Raw genomic sequence first — 20,686 nt, 5'->3', positions numbered from 1 at the left:
GTTGGCCTTAATGTCCTATTTGTGCTGCAGAAAAGTGTCACAATTAGGTCTCTCTCTGTGAAAGAGCCAGCTGCTTGATGCATGGCCTTTTTTGCATTACCTCTCCCCTCGCTCTTGTCCCAGTCTCTGGATTTTGACATCTGGAGTAACTTTCGCAAGGAGACATTGGGTGATGGGTTGAGGGGAATGTGGGTGTTTCTTGAAAGATGACCACTGACGTTGCACCCCTCTGTTCCAGACATGTCTATTGATAATATTCCTGGAGTGAGCCTGCAGGACAGCATGGCATTGACGTGTCTGTCTGGGCTCCTACACACACACACACACACACGCACACATACACGCGCGCACACACACACATACACGCGCACACACACACACACACGCACACACACACACACACACACACACACACACACACACACACACACACAGTGCTTGGTGAGGTAGCCTGCAGGAAATTACAGCCTTACAGCCTTTGTATCTCCCTGTTTTTATGTCACCCCTTTTAAACCTTTATCTGTTACTTATGTATTTAATACTAAATATTCATTACATTCACTTGCTCTGTGGAGGCCCCACTTAAGGGTGATTTACGTTTTCATATTTCCATTCGTACAGTTAGATATTTTACTGAAGCAGTGTCAATCTAGAGAACCGATTGTATGTAGACCGTTGGATCACAAGTCGTGCTGCTTAACTGCTATGCCACACTGACGTCTATTCTGAGAAAGGTAGATTCATTGCCTGGACTCAGGAGTGCTATCTGTAGGGAGGGGTCTTGCAGGCTGTTTAAAATGAACATATTGGTGCCAGTGATAATCTGGAAGACATCTATAAAGCTTGGATGTAATTTTGACTGTATGACTATGATCATAGAGGAGCTCAGATCAAAAAAATAAAACTGCAGCAGAAGGGACTGCATACATCAAGCCTGAAAGGAGATACCATGCATGACGTTGCATATCTCTTTGTCTTGGATGTGCTGAAGCATATGCTCTGCTTTTCAGTTTCTTTTGAATATATAGGTCTGCCTAACACTGTGGTTTCTGCTCCAAAAAATCCTTTTTTTGTCAAATCCAAAAAAATCTAATCACTTTCCTTATTTTCTCTTTCTTCCAGGTTTGTGGCTTTTCCCTTCAACATATCCTGCTTTTACATGGTAACAGAGAGCTGAAGAAAGGTATGGTGTGCCGTTTTCCATATTTTACTTTATTCAGACATTCTCTTAGAGCCTGTGCAACAGGTTGCCTCTGAACCAGCTCCTTAATAACTCCTATAATAGACTGCTTATGCAAGTCCCCATCCAGTCAGTGGCTACTGTTAAGCTGTCACTGCTGGGGTTAGAAAGAATGCCCAAGACTGGAAGCATCCAGAGATCTGCTCTGTTTTGGAGAGCACTGAGTTGTGTTAGCGTCAAAGGCTTCAGGCTCTCCATCAGAACACCCCGATGCTGCCGCAGTGCCTCCCACAGGACGGTGGGTGTGCTCAGGTGAACTGACAGGGGAAAGAGGCACAGCTGGTGTCGGAGGCCGAGGCGGGCCTGTCGGGAATGTGAAGCTAAGCGCCGGCAGTGCTCAGCCACTGCTGACGTAGTCAAAGTTCAAAGCGCTGCCGGTTACTGTCACTTTCGCTTGTGCGCTTACTGGAAACCACCACCCAAGAGTGGGTCGTGTGCAGCCACTGGGCCCAGAGAGAGAGAGAGAGAGAGAGAGAGAGAGACAGAGAGAGAGAGAGAGAGAGAGGGAGGGCAGGAAGAGGCTGGCAATGATGAGTATGTCATCATATCTTTATGGTTCCCCTCTGATCGCTACTTCCCGTCGGCTCCCCTCTCCCCTCTCAACCTCACCACTGACTGAAAGGTGTAATACAGAGACAATAGGGGCTCCTTCAACACAGTCTTGTCATTTGTCACCACACCTAACCTCTCACTTCACTTTTTTCAGCGTTTTATTTTTACTCATATCCTCATGTCTCTGCCTTGAACATCAGTTTTGTGTGTGACAGAGGCTGACGATGTCTGTGTCTGTGGTTGGAGTAGGGTATTGCAAATTAAAGGTCTACCGACCAGGGGTTGTGTTGTGCAGATTAAACCCTTACCAGCTTATCAGCATGTGAATACTGTCCTGTGTCTGGGATCTGTTTCTTCTGTTTTACTACCAACCCTAAGTGCTTGTTATTTTGTGTATCCCTTCACTGTCTGGTGTAGGTTCAAGGGTTCACTCTCTTGGTATTGGCATGACCACTTGTTGGAGTGTTTGTCTGTTCTGATTTGCATTGAGTGTCACAGAAATAGATAAAGCAATACTAAATTAGATGTCCCAGTGAAAGCAATGATTGAAAGCATATGAAACTGCCAGCCATGTTGGACAAGAATAGTGCCCTGAGTATATCACGAAAGCAGCTCAGCGTTGTTAAGGGTTTCTAGAATATCAATGTCTCATTGCAGGCTTCCATTCAGATTGCCATATTGGACAGGATTTATCACAACCATCGGATAGTGACCTGTCTGGTCATTTCACATGTAAGATTTCACCACAATGGTTTTCGATCTGACTGTGACCGATGTCAGTTTTTCCATATAAAGCTCTTACTGTCAGTGGATGCCGAGGACAAGTCTGTGAATGGAGGAAAGTTAATAAAGGAGAAGAAAGAAGGGAAGCAGACACCAAATACTGCCCTTTCACTTCCCCTGTGAAAATATCCATTCGGACTGAGGGAATGAAAACCCAGCAGTTATGGCTGAGCACATACACTATATGGACAAAAGTATTTGGTCACACCTGTTTTTCAGGGTTTGGGCTAGGCCCCTTATCTCCAGTGAAGGGCAATCTTAATGCTTCAGCATACCAAGACATTTTGGACAATGCTATGCTTCCAATGTTGCGGCAACAGTTTGGGGAAGGCCCATTTCTATTCCAACATGACTGTGCCCCAGTGCACAAAGCAAGGACTATAAAGACATGGTTTGATGAGTTTGGTGTGGAAGAACTTGACTGGCCCGCACAGAGCCCTGACTTCAACCCCATTGAGCACCTTTGGGATGAACTAGAACGGAGATTGCGAGCCAGGCCTTCTCGTCCAACATCAGTGCCTGACCTCATAAATGCTCTACAGAATGAATGGGCACAAATTCCCACAGAAACACTCCAAAATCTTGTGGAATGCCTTCCAAGAAGAGTGGAGGCTTTTATAGCTGCAAAAGGGGGACCAACTCCATACTAAAGTATATGTATTTGAATACAATGTCATTACAGTCCCTGTTGGTGTAATAGTCAGGCGTCCGAATACTTTTGTCCATATAGTGCAGGTCTACAGCAGGGGCTCTTAGTAGTTGGAGCTGCATGTCATCTTTTGAGCTGCTTTAATTTAAATATCAGTTACTGGTGTGGTATTTAATGCTGGCCAGTAGCTCAGTTTGTTAAATTTTCCTTCAAGGACCATCGTTGTACCAGTAAGTCATTTTGTTGAAGCTTGATTGTTTTGGAGTACTCACTGCGGATGATTTAGCTTTTCTGTTTGGTTTCTGACAAGTCTTTCCAGGAACAATGTCCCACTGCCGAGTGGGCACATGTGGTTTGGATTCCTTTTTCATATGTCATGCACAGATCTCCTTTCAGTTTGTCTTTACACCTAATTATTTAGTCCTTTTTGTTGATAGAAAGGACTGTCATGAAAGCCCAGGTTTTCACTGTGATTTGTGCCCCTCTTGCAGACTCACAGATATTAGCTGATTTTTTTTTTTCTTTGTGTAGATTTTTTTTTTAATTTGTTTTATGGTGTTTTTCCCATTTGTTTCCCTTCACTATTGCAGTTGCTTCCCTTTGCTTCTCCAGTTGCTTCCCGACATTGCTATGACTGGGCTGCAGGCACACACAGTGGTCTCTCTCCCAGGCCACAGTGCGGTTTGCATTTGACATGGCAGAGAGCAAGAGAAACAGTATATCTGATTTACTGCCGCTCGTAAAAAAAAAAAAAAAAAAATCTCAGCACCAGTCCAGGACAAGGCTTGCTCAGGTCTTTGTAAAAACAAGGCAGCTGAAACAACATCCCTGCTGTGTCACAGAGGTTCCCCAAGTTGTAAGGTGCACCCCACGCTGGAGCAGGTGGTGTTGTTGAGTGGAGTTACCATGTTGCTGGGAGTCTGTGGCTGAATGGCGCAGTAGAGGTGTCTCACCTTGGCTTCGAATCCATTATCCTCAGTCATGTGTAAGCCTCACTGCTGCCCTTTGTAGATGATGCTGTTTGCCTTCAACTATATTTCAGTAATGCAGAACGTTTACTTGCGCATGACCAATGATGCCCATTTACAAAATTACAAACATATCAGTCAGTGTGTTGACATTTGCTCCACGTGAATTGTCATTAAACATGGTCCATTTGCCCCCAGGCTCTGTGTCTTTTCCTTGCACCAGTGTTTGGTTGTATTTTTCTGATGTTGGTTCTGAGATTTACCCTGTTGCAGCTTCCGGACATCCTAGTCAGATGTCTTGTTGGAAGGCCTGTTAACACACCAGTACAGGCTGTTTGGAGTAGTCCCCAGATTTTGAGAATAATATTAATTTTCCAATCTCATTAGCAAATCTTAGCTAGAAAACAGCACACAGACTGTTTTTTTCATTAAACTCTTCAATAAGTATGTCAAAATATATTGCTGCATGTCATGGCCAAGTCAGAGTAGCTAGCAAAGAGTATGGTAACAGTCAGTTTGAATATTGTGTCATCCTATCATCACACATTGTTGCACATTAGCACACAATTGAATGGTTGCTCAGAATATGAAAGGCACCAGAAAAAGAAATTAATAGATCATTCTGCATGACAAGTTGCTACAGTAGACAGGGGCCTAGTGGAAAGGTCAACAGTGATACATATATTTCTACCAAGGTGCTGATACAGATGACAAGTGATCCTCCATATACCTCACTCATGTGCAATTTCTGCTGTAGAACATAAGATCCCAAAATGTGTCTCCTTGTGAACTGTGAAGTATCTGATTGCATCAATTGTTGCAGTTCTTCTTTTTACTCCATTTCCTGCTCAAATGTCCTTGAATTAGTGGATTTAAGAATGAACCAGTAAATCATAAAATAGGATTTTAACAAAGCACTGTATTTTGGTCTTGTAGAAGCTAAGCAAGCATCTTGCTGCATTGCCAGCAATACTGATTTCTATATCTTTGACAGTTTCTCTCAGGTTTCTTTAATGAAATGCCCTCCAAGGTTGCTTTAACCCTGTCTTTCTCCCTATACTTCTGCAGGGTGCTGAAGATGGCAGTTTGGATCCAGGCCCAGCAGCTCCAGGGGGACGCATTGCACCAGATGCAGTCCCTCTATGGCCAGCACTTCCCCATCGAGGTGCGCCACTACCTGTCCCAGTGGATTGAAGGCCAGCTGTGGTGCGTATCCTCACCTCTCTGCTGAATCATACACAGCAGCTGCACACCTTCACACACCCTTAGCTTCCTCCTCCTATGCTCCTGTGTTTTCTCAGGCAAATGATACATTTCTCAGACAGGTATGTATAGAGTACAGTCTCTCATGCCAAGCTTGTAGACTAGTTTGGTCCCTCCTTACATTCCATAATATGTAACAGCAAACCGAGTTCTAGTTTAAAAAACAATTTTAATAAACAGGAGATGGCTTAACTAATAGAGCTGCCTTTAGTAGTTTATATTTGTTGCTGGATACTGAAAGCTTTTGATCTTTGCTGTAAATTGTGTATTTATAGAAATCCATCCATCGCTATAAATGAGTGTGATTGTGTTTTCAACCCTCCATGAAATACAAAGAAAATATACAGGAAGCCAGATTATGAATCCTACATCCTGTCCACATCTCCACGATAGATTGGAATAGCTCTCAGACAAATAAGTAGCTATCAGGTAACACATACGTGCAGTTTGCACAGCAGTGCTGATGGCTTAGTACTAAGTCACACAACAGTCTAATTGCATTTGAGAAGCACATAGGGAATTTGATTAGGACTAGCTGGGTAGCTCAAAGTATATGGTGTGCATTTACATATGAACAAACCAAAACATGTTTGAAAAGCACAAGGAATATACCAGATGCCCAACAATTAGTTTTATGATGAATAAGGATTTCAGAGGAGTAACGCCTTTGGTAGAATTATGAATACAACTATCAGCTTACTAGCCAAGTGCTTGCTCTTTAGCTAGTCATCATATAAATACCTTGTAATGTTAAAATGATGTACCATGGTTTTTATATACCAGAATGATGCCATTCGTTAGATAGTAGAGACATTGCAAAGAATGTTACATGCAAACTGGCTGGGCATAGAGGTCTGTGTAGGCAGGCTTTGTGAAGCTGTGCCTATGTCGTAGCAGCTGTAGCAATGATGGAATTAGTCTGGCAGGCAGATATGACCATTTCTGCAGCAGCAACTCCACTTTGGCAATGGCATGGCTGGTAGGTTTCTCATTGTTACTGTTTGCGACAGATGTCATTGACTTTCTGTATAGCAGCCAGTCTCATAGATTGAGATCAGATTCTGTGAAACCTCGGTGTAGATGCCAGGGGCTCAGCCGGAGGCTGTCTGGACACAGGTTGCCCAGATCTGTTCTGGGAAAGCAGCAGGTCAGCTCCATTGAGGCAAGTCTGGTTCATCTATTCAGTAACAGCCTCCGGACACACGTTGCTCACAGAGCAATTCCCCGAGCTGGTCTGAAGGTTGCAGTTGTAGTTTCAACCACAGACAGGCAGCCATGGCTCTGCCTCCTTTTCTGCCTGTCCTTCCTGATTTCATTTTAAGTCAAATCTTAACTTTTCTTAGCTGGATCACTTATTGGACTTGATTAGTCAAAATGACTGCTGTTAGTCCAAGTTATTAGTCCCAAAGACCTACTCTTTTTTTTTTTTGGGTGTTCATCAGGGACTCGATTGACTTGGAGAACCCGCAAGAGGAGTTCAAAGCCAAGCGCATGCTAGACAGTCTGATCCAGGAGCTGCAGAAAAAGGCGGAGCACCAGATGGGTGAGGACGGCTTCTTGCTACGAATCAAACTGGGCCACTACGCCACCCAGCTCAAGGTGAGCATCCCCACTGCCCTGCCGTATTTCGTGTGAAATATCCACCTTATTCCACACATATGCTCCCTTCCGATAAGGCAGGATAGAACAGTTAAGAGCAAGTGCTGGATCCACCTGCAGGCTCAATGTGGTACACCTCATCCAATGTGATGTGGAATGTGTCTTCCACTCTGTGTAGACAAAAGTCCAAACTCCCTGCCCTGACAAAAAAACTCACTGTAATAAACATCTTCATGGGTGGAAGCTAGCTCCTGGGGAAGGCTACTAGATTGGGTATGGAGGATGATATTATCTAAGCCTGGCGCCAGTGGTGCCATCATGGCAGAATCTGATGCAGGCCAACAGTTACACACTGTGTAAGTGGAAACCACATCTCAAGGATGAGGACCGTCCTGAAAATATTTATGAAACAGTCTGTACAGGGGGAGAAGAATCCAATTTAATTAAGCCTAATCGGGTTAGTGCACCGCGGGAAGACGTTTCCAATCAGAACAACAATTGGTTTAGTGAGCCTCCTGTCTGTGATCGTGTATGATAATTTTCTGTTTGTGCCATAAATGAGACCGTTTGTCTTGCAGAGCACATACGACCGGTGTCCGCTGGAACTGGTGCGATGCATCAAACACATTCTCTACACGGAACAGAGGCTGGTCCGAGAGGCCACAAATGTGAGTTTTGGGGACTTTTGATGGGAAGAACATCTGGAAAATGAAGACAGACTGTCTCCTTCATGCCTTTTTGAGCCATTTTAATTTTAAAAGGTCTTGCTTGGGATATTATGAGGAAGTGCTAATTAGATCATCCTATTGTCCACGTATGGAAGCAATAAAATTAGCTTTGCTGAAAGGGTCCACGTGTTCCCTGTGTTCTGATTTGTAGTCGAGCTCCCCAGGGGGTGGGATGTTGGATAGCATGTCTCAGAAGTATCAGCAGATCAACCAGGCCTTTGAAGAGCTTCGTGTGATGACGCAGGAAACAGAGAATGACCTGCGCAAGCTGCAGCACAACCAGGAATACTTCATCATCCAGTACCAGGAGAGTCTGCGAATTCAGGGTGAGCACCCCACAACGCTCTGCTCACGCTGTGCCCTCACGCTCCGGCAGGCTTTATAGACCTCTTTAAATCCATCAGCCATTTCACCTCCAGGCCAGTGCCATTTAACTGATTCGGCTATGCAGCTCAGCTGGAATAAATGCAAATCAAAGATACACGTCTCGGGGTTCTTGCGCTACCTGCATGTGTGTTTGTGTGTCCACCTATGACTGTGCGTGCATGGTCTGAATGGCCTGTGGAGCTCTGCGCATGTGTCTATGAGAGGAGGTGTACAGTTGTAATGGATGGGATTGAGAAAAAGGTATTAACTGGGCCCCCCACACCCTGTTCACCCCCCCCCAGCCCAGCTCAGCAGCCTGTCCACCCTGCCCCCTGCTGACCGCCTGCTGAGAGAGCCCAGCCTGCAGAGTAAGAGGGCCACCGTGGAGGCCTGGCTGACCCGGGAGGCCAACACACTACAGAAATACAGACTGGTACGCCTGTTGAAGCTGGCCTCTCAGACAGTCATACCCCAAATTTCACAGGGCAAATCTGTGAAATGTGTGGTGCATTCATGCAGTGATCCAGGTGGAACTAGCATTCATTAAAAAAATCTGTATTATTATTATTATTATTATTATTATTATTATTAAGGTTAACATTACTATATTCCATGAAAAACATTTTTATCTCTCCATGTGCTTATATGGGAACTACTTATTAATTATTGGGTAAAATTTTCTATATTAAAACATATACACAATCACAACTGTGATTGGACAATTTGAGTCAAGCCATTTATAGATGTACTACAAGGAAAAAATATGTGAGGAATGTTTAGTTGTCAGTTGACACATTTTTTCATGCTACACTTGGCTGTGTGCGTATGCATGTACATGTGTGCATGTTTGCACGTGTGTCTCTCATTTGTGTGTGTCCTCTGTGTTTGTGTGTGTGTGTGTGTGTGTGTGTGTGTGTGTGTGTGTGTGTGTCCTATGTGTGTTCAGGACCTGGCAGAGAAGCACCAGAAGACCCTGCAGCTGCTTCGGAAGCAGCAGACCATCATCTTGGACGATGAGCTGATCCAGTGGAAGAGACGGCAGCAGCTGGCAGGCAACGGGGGGCCAGCGGAGGGGGGTCTGGACGTCCTGCAGTCATGGTGAGTCCATACCCTAGAGAAATACTCCCAATTGGTCCTGCAATGTTGTGTGACCCCTACAATCACCCAAATGGCATTCAACTTGAACCCCTCTTGAGCTGGTCCTGTCTTCTCTGCATATGCCTATGATGATGATAATAATGAGGAGGATGAAGAGGAGAAGGAGAAGGATAACGACGACAAGTTCTCCCACTCATAAACTTGTCTCTAATTTGAATATCTCGCATGTCTCAGGTGTGAAAAGCTGGCAGAGATGATCTGGCAGAACCGACAGCAGATCCGGCGAGCAGAACACCTGCGGCAGCAGCTGCCCATCCCTGGACCTATTGAGGAGCTGCTGACCGAGCTCAACAGCACCATCACAGACATCATCTCTGCACTGGTCACCAGGTGTGTTTGTGTTTAGGGAGGCGGGGGGGGCGGGGGTGTTACAAAACAGTGAACTCACCCCCTCACACATGCCTGTACATTCAGATTCTACCATGACTGTTGATTTCCTTTATTGACATTAATCGTCTGTAATTAATTAATTAGTAATTAATTGTCCGTACTCTGAGCTCGAGGTAGAACTTCTTGGCAGTCATTCCCCAGCTCTGCCCTCTGCCACAGTAGTGCTGTACGTTTCTCATTGAGAGTGGCTCTGCTGAGTCACCGTCACGGACTGTGCAGTGTGTGTCTGTGGGCGGGAAATGGTGCTGCTGGCCCGCACTCCCTGTAGCCTCCCACAGCTGAAACTCAGAGGCGTCCAGGAGCACTATCCTTGGAGTCAGTCATGGCTGAGAGACAGAGGAAGTGAGACGGAGAAGGGGACACAGGGAGGGAGGCACAGAGTGCGGGGGCCATGTTGTTGGCGTGACAATGTCAGTCTGTGTCAGTCACTGGCTCCAAACTGGAATGTGAGAGAAGAAAGGGACCTCCTCACGCCTCGTCAGCGCGTCCACACTTCGTGTTGCCTTATGAATACAGAAGTGTGTGGTACCTGCGCCCACTGTCTGACATCTGCAATCTGTGCGCAGATTTGTTTTAATAAAAACCACCTTAACTTCTAATCCTAGCCTGAACAGTATATATAAGCAGATGTGGCACCACTCAGCCAAACCTCAGCCAATCTGAACAGGTTGTACAGAACAAACAAAAGTAAGAAGTTTGAACCTCAGGCTGTGGAGTGGTTATCTGCCTCAGGCCACCTGTCCATCTCGAGGTTAGGGGAAGAGCATACTCAGACACAGTTGTGTAATCTCAGCAGAGGTCCGATAATAGTTGTGCAGTTTTGGAAGTGCACGACTGAATTGCATCGGCAGAGCTCCAGCTGGCCTTTTTTTCCTCATTTTTCCATGAACAGTCAGCTACAAAGAGAACAGTCAGTTTGATTTCTTGTGTGTTTTGGCTGCCCTCCAATATTCTCTGTCATGTAACATTAAGCTTTATTTATTTATATTTTAGATGTACTGTCCGTGCCTCAGACTTCAAAGTAAAGCGGCTGGATTCAGGGTCAGGGATGCTTGTAGTCACATGCTGACTTTGCAAATATGACCTTTTTCGGCTTTGCCACAGAAGACGGAGACCTTGGTCAATTTTATTTAAGTTATTTTATTTTAAATGAAATGACTCTTTATCTTATACCTGTAGTGGTCACTTGACTATCCATATGTAGACAGCCCTGCACACTCCATATATCTGCAGACCCCTACACTATTCATGTCTATGAATTTCTGCACTCACCATATCTGCACAACTTTACACTCCATATTTACACAGAAAAGAAACAATAGTAAATTTAAGATGAGATTTATGTTTTATGAATAGTCATACTGTAGTGTGTATAGCTAGTAATGATTAACTTTATATTTGAATGGGTTTTCTTGTATATCTCAACTTCTTGTTTCAGAAGGCACTTTCTAACTTGCATGTAGTACTTATACATGTTCTGTACAGAAAAGCAGAAGTGGAGGTCATTTTAATGGATAATAAAACAAAATGCTCCCACTGAGAGTATACAGTGGGCTTCTGTAATCGTTCCTCAATCCATTTTTATTTGGCTGTGTCTCAGATCACTGTTTGATGAGCTCAGTGTTATAGTATCTGCATCAGAGTGTAGGATTCTTATATAGGTTTTACTGCCCACAAACACATGGGTTCATTTTCACCAAGGTTAATGCTGTTTTGTCAGCAATAAAACATTTGTTAGAAAATGGCATGGTGTCTTTATGCTCTGCTCTCACAGATACGGCACACTTGTTTTCTTTGCCCCTCTTTAAACATTAATAAAATAAAATCTCACAGTCTACACAAATAAAGTGGCCCATTGTAACGACCAATTTTTTTGAACCTTGTGAGAGGATATCTTCTCAGGTATAGAGTCCCGTTGGAACATGCATATCTATTGTGAAGTGTTTGAATGTGTGTGGCCTTGTCTTCCTGATGTCTTCCCAGTACATTTATCATCGAGAAGCAGCCCCCGCAGGTCCTGAAGACACAGACCAAGTTTGCTGCCACAGTGCGGCTCCTGGTAGGGGGCAAGTTGAACGTGCACATGAATCCCCCTCAGGTCAAGGCTACCATCATCAGCGAGCAGCAGGCCAAGGCCCTGCTGAAGAACGAGAACACAAGGAAGTAAGTCCAGCCCTCTCCCTTTATCTACAGAGTGATGTAAAGAGTAATGTAAACTCATTGAGAAATTGTAGCACTGAAATGTTTTGAAGCAAAGGTGCACAGTTGCATGTTTAAATTCAGTAAGGGCACTTGGAGAAGCTTTATTTATTTAAAAAAAAAAGCAGGGATGTTGAATGCCAAGGTAAAGAGGGATGCTTTCACAACCTCAGTGACATTGAGAGCATCAGTGGAGTGGAGGCCTTTGGATAATGGATGGCCACACCTAAGGGTTAAACCACTGAGGACTTGTGAGTGGACGGAAAGGAGGTCTGGAAAATCAATTGGTGTTGCTGTGACACCAGTGGCAAGTGTTCCATTTACTAGTGCTGGGAAACCCCCTCCTGTCTAAGCTAACAGTTGTTGTCCTCTGCCTCAGTGACAGCAGCGGTGAGATTCTCAACAACAACTGTGTGATGGAGTACCACCAGACCACTGGCACCCTCAGCGCACACTTCAGAAACATGGTGAGTGAAGAGGGAACTCTTCTGCTACTACTGCTGTTATTGATGGAGAAGCTATTGATGGAGAGTGGAGGGGCCTTATGATAATACATTAAATGGTCTGTAGGGCCCATTAACATCTCTAATAAAAACACAGCACGACCCCATGAATTTTAACACTTGTACACAGCCCTCATGGTAAATCACCATCTGGAGAAGGTTGGAGACAGGTACCTTAACTGCTGTTGTACCTTGAGTCAAGGTACCGGAATTGCTTTAAATCCAACTGTATGAATGGATGATTTGTAAAAGGCAAGTCACCCTGGATGAGGATGTAGTGTTCTGGTAGTATCTGGTGGACTCCATGGTCTCCAGTGCGATCACATACAGAAGATGTTCGGCTACCTCAAATCCAGTCACCATCCTTCCGCTTCTATTGCCTAGGCATGCATAGTAAAAGGCCATAGCTCAGAACTGTTCATCTAATCTGCCCCCCCTCCCCCCCTTGCATTGTTGTTGTTGTCTTTCATGTAGTCTTTGAAGCGGATCAAGCGCTCGGACAGACGCGGAGCCGAATCCGTTACGGAGGAGAAATTCACAATTCTGTTTGAGTCGCAGTTCAGCGTGGGCGGAAATGAGCTAGTATTTCAAGTCAAGGTAAAATACCTGGAGAGAACATCTGAACAGGGGCTGTCTGTTTTAGCCTGATAGCTCTGTAAATGAATATATAAATGCACAGATAAATCAGGTAACGGAGTGACATGCCTTTTAACAACAGGGAGGCAAGAGTAGTGATATGGCTGCCAGGCAGACTTGCTTTTCATGTATTTTCATGCTTCTGAGTGGCCTCAGTGCTGTGTCTCGTACATTTCAAAGTCTCTGTGACTCCTGGTAGAAACATTTTATCAAGTTGTATGAGTCAGTTTCAGTGGATTTCAGTGGATTTGACTTCCTGTCCCTTCCCTACCCCTCTCTCAGACGTTATCACTTCCTGTGGTGGTGATTGTCCATGGTAGCCAAGACAATAATGCCACAGCAACGGTACTTTGGGATAATGCTTTTGCTGAGCCGGTGAGTATAATAAATTGTGTTTATGTATCATTACCTTATTTCCTCTGAAGGAGAAGAGCAGCAAGCTCTCACTCACTGCAGTCATACCCTGTTATAAATTATGACCTCAGCTGTAGATCAAGAATCATATTTTGAGCTTTCTGACAAAGAACTGTCTACGTGTATTATTTGCAGACAGGCAGTTTGTGTCAAGTATTTTAATACTGACCAAAGCCCATTGATATTTTTTGATGTAATTTAAAGGCTCGTATCACAAGTCCTCAGTAGCTGTTTTTCTGAGGGAAATGGGTGCCTGGGACTGTAACCTTAACTTAGAGGACCTGAGACAGATCGGAGTAGTGGTGACAAAGATTTAGCCAGATGACACTTTCCATTGTGCGCTCCAGAATTTTATGGGGAAGTTTGTGTCCAGGTGTGAGATCGGATCTGTCCTTTGCTTCCTTAGGGTCGTGTTCCCTTCATCGTTCCGGATAAAGTGCTGTGGCCACAGCTGTGCGAGGCGCTAAACATGAAGTACAAGGCTGAAGTGCAGAGTAATCGGGGCCTGTCAGAGGAGAACCTGGTCTTCCTGGCCCAGAAGGCCTTCAGCAGCTCCAGCATAAATCCAGAGGACTATCGCAACATGACAATGTCCTGGTCACAGTTCAACAGGGTAAGGCCATAGAAGGGGGCCCTTTGTGTAGCTGTCCTAGAAGCGCTTGCTCTTACAATCCTTTTTTGCACAGCCTTTTACTGCTGAAGAAACCTTGATACACAGTAGCCACTTTTACACAGACAGGTAGCTTCAATTTGGTATTTGAATTTTTTTCACCCTCTATGGCCCCTTTACACCTAGCTGTGAACCTAGAAATTTCCAGGGTTCCCTCCCCCCTCCTCCCCCCCTTTTACACAGGACCACACCAATACCAGGTTTGAAAGTCAAAAGTAAAATATTGCAAAATGATCTGGAAAGAAGCTACTGCTCAGCTAAGCTCCATGCCCACAAATAAGCATGGGCTTTAGTAATGAATATTATTGTACTACATATCTATTTGATTCGTTCCCTTTTTTGGGGCACTTGTAGTCAAAGGCCCCATCTACTGCCTGTCCTCTTCCCTTTTCCTCATCGTCATTTTTCTGTCCTTGTTGACAGTTACTGATTTTAGCAAACTATTCGCGAACCTGCCAGCTAACCTGCTTTGCTAGTTGATAACTAGCTGCTGGGCTTATGAAACATTGAGATATTATGACAGTTGCCTTTAGGATACAGTGCTACAGTGACTGTTACATTAATGGTTTTGTTGCATAATTCAACATCGTGAGATGTGCACCTGTATGACTTGCGAAAAATGTGAAAAACAGTCTAAATATTTTTCAGTACATAAGTTGAGACACAATAACATAATAATAATAATAATAATAATAATAATAATAATAATAAGTTGATAACACAAGTTGAGACTTGTTTCCTTTATTTTATCCTCTGTGTCAGTTAATATATGATGATAATCTGAATGCAAATGTCCACAACACTGTGACTCCTAGTTTCAGAAGTGTTAGTTTACTCGATTGAATCAAATTAAGAGAGATTCTGAGAGCAGAATCTTATCTCCAAGTCGGCAACAATATCTACACAGAGAAGTGTCCTGACAGGGATTGTGAGAGGCAACCAACAATAGACAAATGTGGATGGCAAAAGTGAGGAGTGCGCCAAAGGTCTGTGGGTTTCCAGGCTTGTGTAAAAGGGGTCAGTGCTCTTTCATACTCTGTGGGAACCCATAGCATTGCTGGATAACTACTCTGTAGTGCTTTGGGTAGCTTTCACAAGAGTGTAATAGCAGTGTGCTGTTCTTTAATCTGTGGGTCTCTGGCATTGAATCTGCTGTCTCAGCTGCTGTGCTAAGGTGTTCCATCATGATGCGTCTCCTGAACAGCAGAGTTCGCTTTCAAATTGCTACCTGTTTGCTTGACTGGAAAGACCTGCTGTGATTAGCTGTTTGTCCAGCCCTGCCCCATGGAGTCCTAACCCAGGTCACCCTTAACTGATCTCTAATGGCAGTGAGGGTCATTTGTTCAATTAAGGAAACTACGCACCTTGAAATTTAAAGGATGCTGGTGTGCTTGTTACACACAGTTTCTTGAGCACTGAAACACATGGCCCTTTGAGCAGGACAATATGTCCTCAGTTCCTGGTAAGAGAATAGTGGTGATCTGCAAATCCTGTTAGACAGAGGCTGTCTATGCAGAGCAAAACTCAGGATTGCCTGCCCTTTCCCACATCTAACAACTTACTAAAAATTTCCCAAAGCCTCATCCCTCACCTGGGGACAAGGCTTCCTTCTCTCATTCTATTTAAAAAAGCCCTCTACACTAGTTCAGCACTTAACTCAGTATTTTACTGACCTCTTTTATTACTTTTCAATAATTACTCTTAGCATTGTGATGCACTTATTCGGAAGTCACTCTGGGTAAGAGCATCTGCTGAATGACGTAATGTAATGTAATTAATAGAAAGCCAACAAATAAAAGAAATGTCAGATATACTACATGCAATTTTCAGGTCTGCGGTGTAAGTGATCCTGTCATTACACTTCTGACAATTATGCATTTTACAATACAATTATACAGTCATGTTCTGAGTATATTCCACATTTGAATTTAAGATGACAGGTAAATATAAAGGATTGTAAACTGGAAGAATGCATACAGTATAAAATGGATGTCAGAGCACATTCTTGAGCACATTCTACTCTTAAGAATTGCCATTACCACTTACCATGAAGCAATACTTTAAATTGGTTATGGACAAGATGTACATGAAGGGCATTTGTGAAGCAAAAGAGTAATGTAATTTAAAATTACTTTTTAAAGGAAAGGCACGGGTCATTATAATTTACATTCGGCATCTTTTTCCCAACTCTCATAATGCAGGAAAGCTTACCTGGACGGAACTTCACCTTCTGGCAGTGGTTTGACGGAGTCATGGAGCTCATGAAAAAGCACCTTAAACCACACTGGAATGATGGGTAGGAGAACAGTGTCATCCTGTCTTTTTTAAAGGAGGAATGGAAGCTCTGAGATTGGGATTATTATTATGATTACATCATTATGTACTCTTATTATTATCCATGAGGAAATTGCACAACTCTCTGAATTTCTGCATTGTATGAAAGGTCAACATAGCATTGGGAATAGCAAAAGGCATATGAAATTACATATAACCTTTCCAGCATTTTCTCTCATGACTGAAATGAAGAAATGGTGGGACTAATATGCATGCATTTAATTTTTTTTTTTTTGACTCACAGTTTTTGCTTTCAGTTACGATGGTAATAATCTAAGACCTCTGCTACATGTAATAGCTCCTTCCATGGTAACAAGATGGTCAGGAAATGTGCTACAATAATAATGAGGGATTAAATTCGTCATTCTTCAAGTGTGAGCACTGAGACATGCAGAAAATGAGACAAAAAAAAAGTATGTGTGCGCATCTCTATTTATATTTGTTATTGCTCTGTCTGTGCTTCTTTTCTGCCTCTGTCTGTCTTTATACATATATGTGTATATATATATATATATATATATATATATATATATATATATACATACATATACATACACATACATCAGTATATAAAAATATGTGTGTGTGTGTGTGGTGTTGCAGGGCTATCCTGGGCTTTGTGAACAAGCAGCAGGCCCAGGACATGCTGATGTCCAAACCCAACGGTACTTTCCTGCTACGCTTCAGTGACTCTGAGATTGGAGGCATCACAATTGCCTGGGTGGCTGAAAACCCGAACAAAGCAGGTACTGTCAGCTACTTTGCAATTTTTTTTCCAATTAGCCTGGCTGGTTCAGAGGGACTATATTCAGAAATGTAATGGGCTACGCCCACCCTGCTGATGTTTTTGTGTATATTTTTCATTTGAAGATGTATAGATATGAATGAAAAGCAATGACCAATTGTAATTAGAACAAAGCAGAGGCTTTGCTCAACATCTCCTAGCAGAAGTATCAAATTCTCACAGAAAAGTGCCTCATTTGAGTTTTTGTGGTCCCACCTCTGAGAGCAGAAGGGTAAAGAAGTGACAGTGGAGCTGTGTCTGTGTGCTTTCCCCCTGGGCCCAGGAGAGAGGATGGTGTGGAACCTCATGCCCTACACAACCAAAGACTTCTCCATCCGCTCCCTGGCTGACCGCATCAGTGACCTCAACCACCTTCTGTTCCTCTACCCTGACCGACCCAAGGATGAGGTCTTCTCCAAATACTACACCCCACCACTCTGTACGGGTTCCTTCAGGCTCTGTCTTTCTTTGTTCATCTGTCTCAGCAACCTCCTGTTCATCTGAGTATAGACTGCTGTGGATGTGGGTTTATAATAGGAACCCTGCTGATCCCAGTGTCTTTTGCTGGATGCTTGATAAACTCAGTCTGTAAAACAGTATCTTTTGAAAAGTGGCATTCAGACAGATTCCATTCTGTTGGGGGATTTTTGATGCACCTACCAACTCTCTGCTTACCTGTGCTGCTGTAACCCTCTCTCTCCCCTCTAGCAAAAGCAGTGGATGGCTACGTCAAACCACAGATCAAACAAGTTGTGCCTGAGTAAGTCCTAGCTGTTCACTTCCCTCCAACCTCTTTCACCTCTCAACCTGTTGACTGTGTTCCCCTCCTCAACACCCCCCCCCCCCCCCCCCCCCAGTCCCTAGCAATAACAGTCTCAGAGGATATTGCATCTGAGGCAGCCAGTGCGCTGGAACACTTAACTGTGCAAGGAGGTGCTTGGCCGTGTAGACACAGGATAACAGGAAAGGGCTGATTATCGCTAATTGTACCCTTCAAATTCTCAATTCAGCTCCGGAGTGGGCGGAAGAGGTGTTAGCACGAGGGGGAATTGGGCCATTAATAGCACTTTGCTTCGCGATGGAGAGATTGTCTGACCCGTCACATTTACGGTGCCTGCCTCTGTCTACTGCTCCAGGGGTGTTTCATTAGCAGAAGATCTTTGTCTCTGATTTTAACTGGCAGCTCAGTATGCATCAGGCTGCCTCTGTGCCGCTGCCGTTGGAAGCCCCCTCCCAGCTTGCCCTCTCCTCACAATGAAAACCATTAATTCTGCCTAGCCCCTCTCGGCTGCCGCGCTGCACGGCTAATGGCAGAAGGCATTGCAGACAGTAGGCCACGTCTTTAATTGGCAATTAAGAGTGAGCTCCCTGTCCTTGCATTAATACCACGGCAGTTAACACATTAGCAGAGTAGAACACGCTGCCAGATATGGTCCCCAGTCTTATGCAGCGGGGAGACGGCTGTTGCTAAGTAGCGCTGGTCTCTGCTCCCTCCCCTTACCTCATATCTGATGCCAACTACATAAGACACTGTTTATGTCATCCAATGGAAAAACTAATGCACAAGGGGGGTTAAAGCCCTCCAATATGTTGGCCTCATTTCACCAAGCAGCAGTGATTCTTTGCCAGCAAGAATCACAAGCTGTTTTTTGTAAACTAATGTGATAAGTCTGCAAAGCTAAATTAGGTTGGCTTAACTTAATAAACCACTGCTGCAGTGGCAATGGTCAATGATTAAATGTGAAATGCAATGTGATGAATTATGTCTCATGAATGTGTCTTGAGGAGCTGAAGAAGACTGTACGTTTAATAAGGTGTCGTGTCTGTGCGTGCCACACACAGGTTCGCCACAGCCAATCCTGATCCGTCTGGTGGAAACACCACCTACATGGATCATGCAGCCTCCCCGTCTGTCAGTCACCCCCATAACTATGGCATGTACCCAGCCATGTGAGTACTATGGCTTCAGGAAGCATGCTCGCTCTTGTGTGAATCAGAGCGAGTGTATCAGTTGCACTTTCCCTGATTCTTGATCACATCTTCATGGGCTCCAGGGTGAGCCAAGACGCTGTCTGTATATGTAACCCCCCTGTGCTGTGTCCTGCCAGGAGTGACTCGATGCTGGATGCGGATGGTGAATTCGACCTGGAAGACACCATGGATGTTGCAAGACATGTAGAGGAGCTGCTGCGTCGGCCAATGGAAAACCAGTGGAGTGGCCAGCAGTCGTGACCCTCGTCCTCTGACCTTGCACCACACCTAAAGAAAGCACCCTTGAATATTCTGATGGTTTGATTCCATTGTCCATTTTTTATTTCTGTTTATTTTATTTTAAATAACCACAATGTGAAATTGTAAAAATGGTTGTTAATCATAGTCATTTTTTTGCTGTTGGTTTCTCTTTCGGTGTGCTAAACAGTACAGTAGGTTCGATGTGTTCCCCTTTGGTAAACATATAAAAAAGAAAGAAAGAGAGACAACCCTTAGTCGAAAATCTACATTGCTGAAATGACATTTGCCATGTTGCTCAAATCCAGTTTGAAGTCTGCATTTTTTTCTGTTTGAATGAAGCATTTCCAAAGCACACAGATGGAGAAAACAACAGCAAAGAAGCTACTCTAAAACTGCTCTACAAAAGAATTAAAGGGTCAACATGTTTAAATAATGGTTCTCCAAAAGCTGTCTAACAATATTTGATTAACTGCCTAAAAAATTGTTGTAGGTGACATTATCATTATTATTGTTATGATAACATCATGTAAGTGCGGCTCTTTTTTATAATTATTTCCAAGTGCTCAGTGCTTGGCGGTGAGTTTTGACTGGGTTGTGGCCCCTACAATGAGAGGGGACTATAAACTGACCAAAGTACAAGACCCCTCCAGCACTTTCCATCTCATCCCAGTAGTACACTAAAATAAGCACTTGCTTGTATTCTCGGCCCTTGCCACAGTTTATCTTGCAGTGGCTTCCCTTGTATTTCCCCGGCTTGTTTTTGCACCCTGCGTTGTAAAGGTGTAGAGGTGTGCTGTGTTTGAATGGTTAGTAAACATCAGGTGTGCTGTGTTTGAATGGTCAGTAAACATCAATGTGAGGGCCTCACTGGCTGACAGAGAATTAAGCAGTGTTCCCACTCCCCTGTGCCCACACCCATTCCTACACGGCCCCTCCACTCCAGTACACCCCCTGCTGTCAATCGCAATCACTAAAAAGCCATAAGGTCTCAGGACAGGATTACTGTGACAGCTGGATGTATCAAACATGGCAAACAGAGAAGAAAAAATATATGTATATGAATTTATTTTCTTTAAGATAATGCTATTTTACTAACATGTAAATCTCTTGCAAGTTAAGAATAGTAGGAGGAAAATGGCCGACACTGCAAACATAGATCGTCATCAAAACGAATGAAAAAAAGATGTATAGTCAATGCTGAATCAGTAGCAGAATAAA

At 43.9% G+C, this 20,686-nt stretch overlaps 1 protein-coding gene across 1 annotated transcript; it reads left to right on the top strand.

Annotated features, from left to right (window-relative positions):
* The first annotated feature begins 1,120 nt into the window (after window positions 1–1,120).
* Window positions 1,121–20,648, top strand: LOC118777573 (signal transducer and activator of transcription 5B-like). Its single transcript, XM_036528663.1, has 19 exons — window positions 1,121–1,183; window positions 5,261–5,398; window positions 6,898–7,054; window positions 7,633–7,722; window positions 7,934–8,108; window positions 8,451–8,581; window positions 9,095–9,246; window positions 9,481–9,636; window positions 11,680–11,859; window positions 12,275–12,362; window positions 12,873–12,995; window positions 13,317–13,409; window positions 13,855–14,061; window positions 16,320–16,414; window positions 17,056–17,198; window positions 17,520–17,675; window positions 17,945–17,996; window positions 19,079–19,186; window positions 19,345–20,648. Exons 2-19 carry the CDS (start codon window positions 5,271–5,273, stop codon window positions 19,466–19,468), a joined length of 2,358 nt encoding a protein of 785 aa, XP_036384556.1. The 5' UTR covers window positions 1,121–1,183; window positions 5,261–5,270; the 3' UTR covers window positions 19,469–20,648.
* The last annotated feature ends 38 nt before the right edge of the window (window positions 20,649–20,686 follow it).

Source organism: Megalops cyprinoides, chromosome 1, assembly GCF_013368585.1.
Source record: "Megalops cyprinoides isolate fMegCyp1 chromosome 1, fMegCyp1.pri, whole genome shotgun sequence".
Taxonomy (NCBI): Eukaryota; Metazoa; Chordata; class Actinopteri; order Elopiformes; family Megalopidae; genus Megalops; species Megalops cyprinoides.
This window is presented reverse-complemented; position numbering and strand designations above follow the sequence as displayed.

Coding starts and splice junctions, on each gene's coding strand:
- LOC118777573 (XM_036528663.1), top strand. CDS start 5,271: ATGGCAGTTTGGATCCAGGCCCAGCAGCTCCAGGGGGACGCATTGCAC. Junction 12,996..13,316: donor AGCTAGTATTTCAAGTCAAG/GTAAAATACCTG, acceptor CCCCTCTCTCAG/ACGTTATCACTTCCTGTGGT. Junction 16,415..17,055: donor AAACCACACTGGAATGATGG/GTAGGAGAACAG, acceptor GTGGTGTTGCAG/GGCTATCCTGGGCTTTGTGA.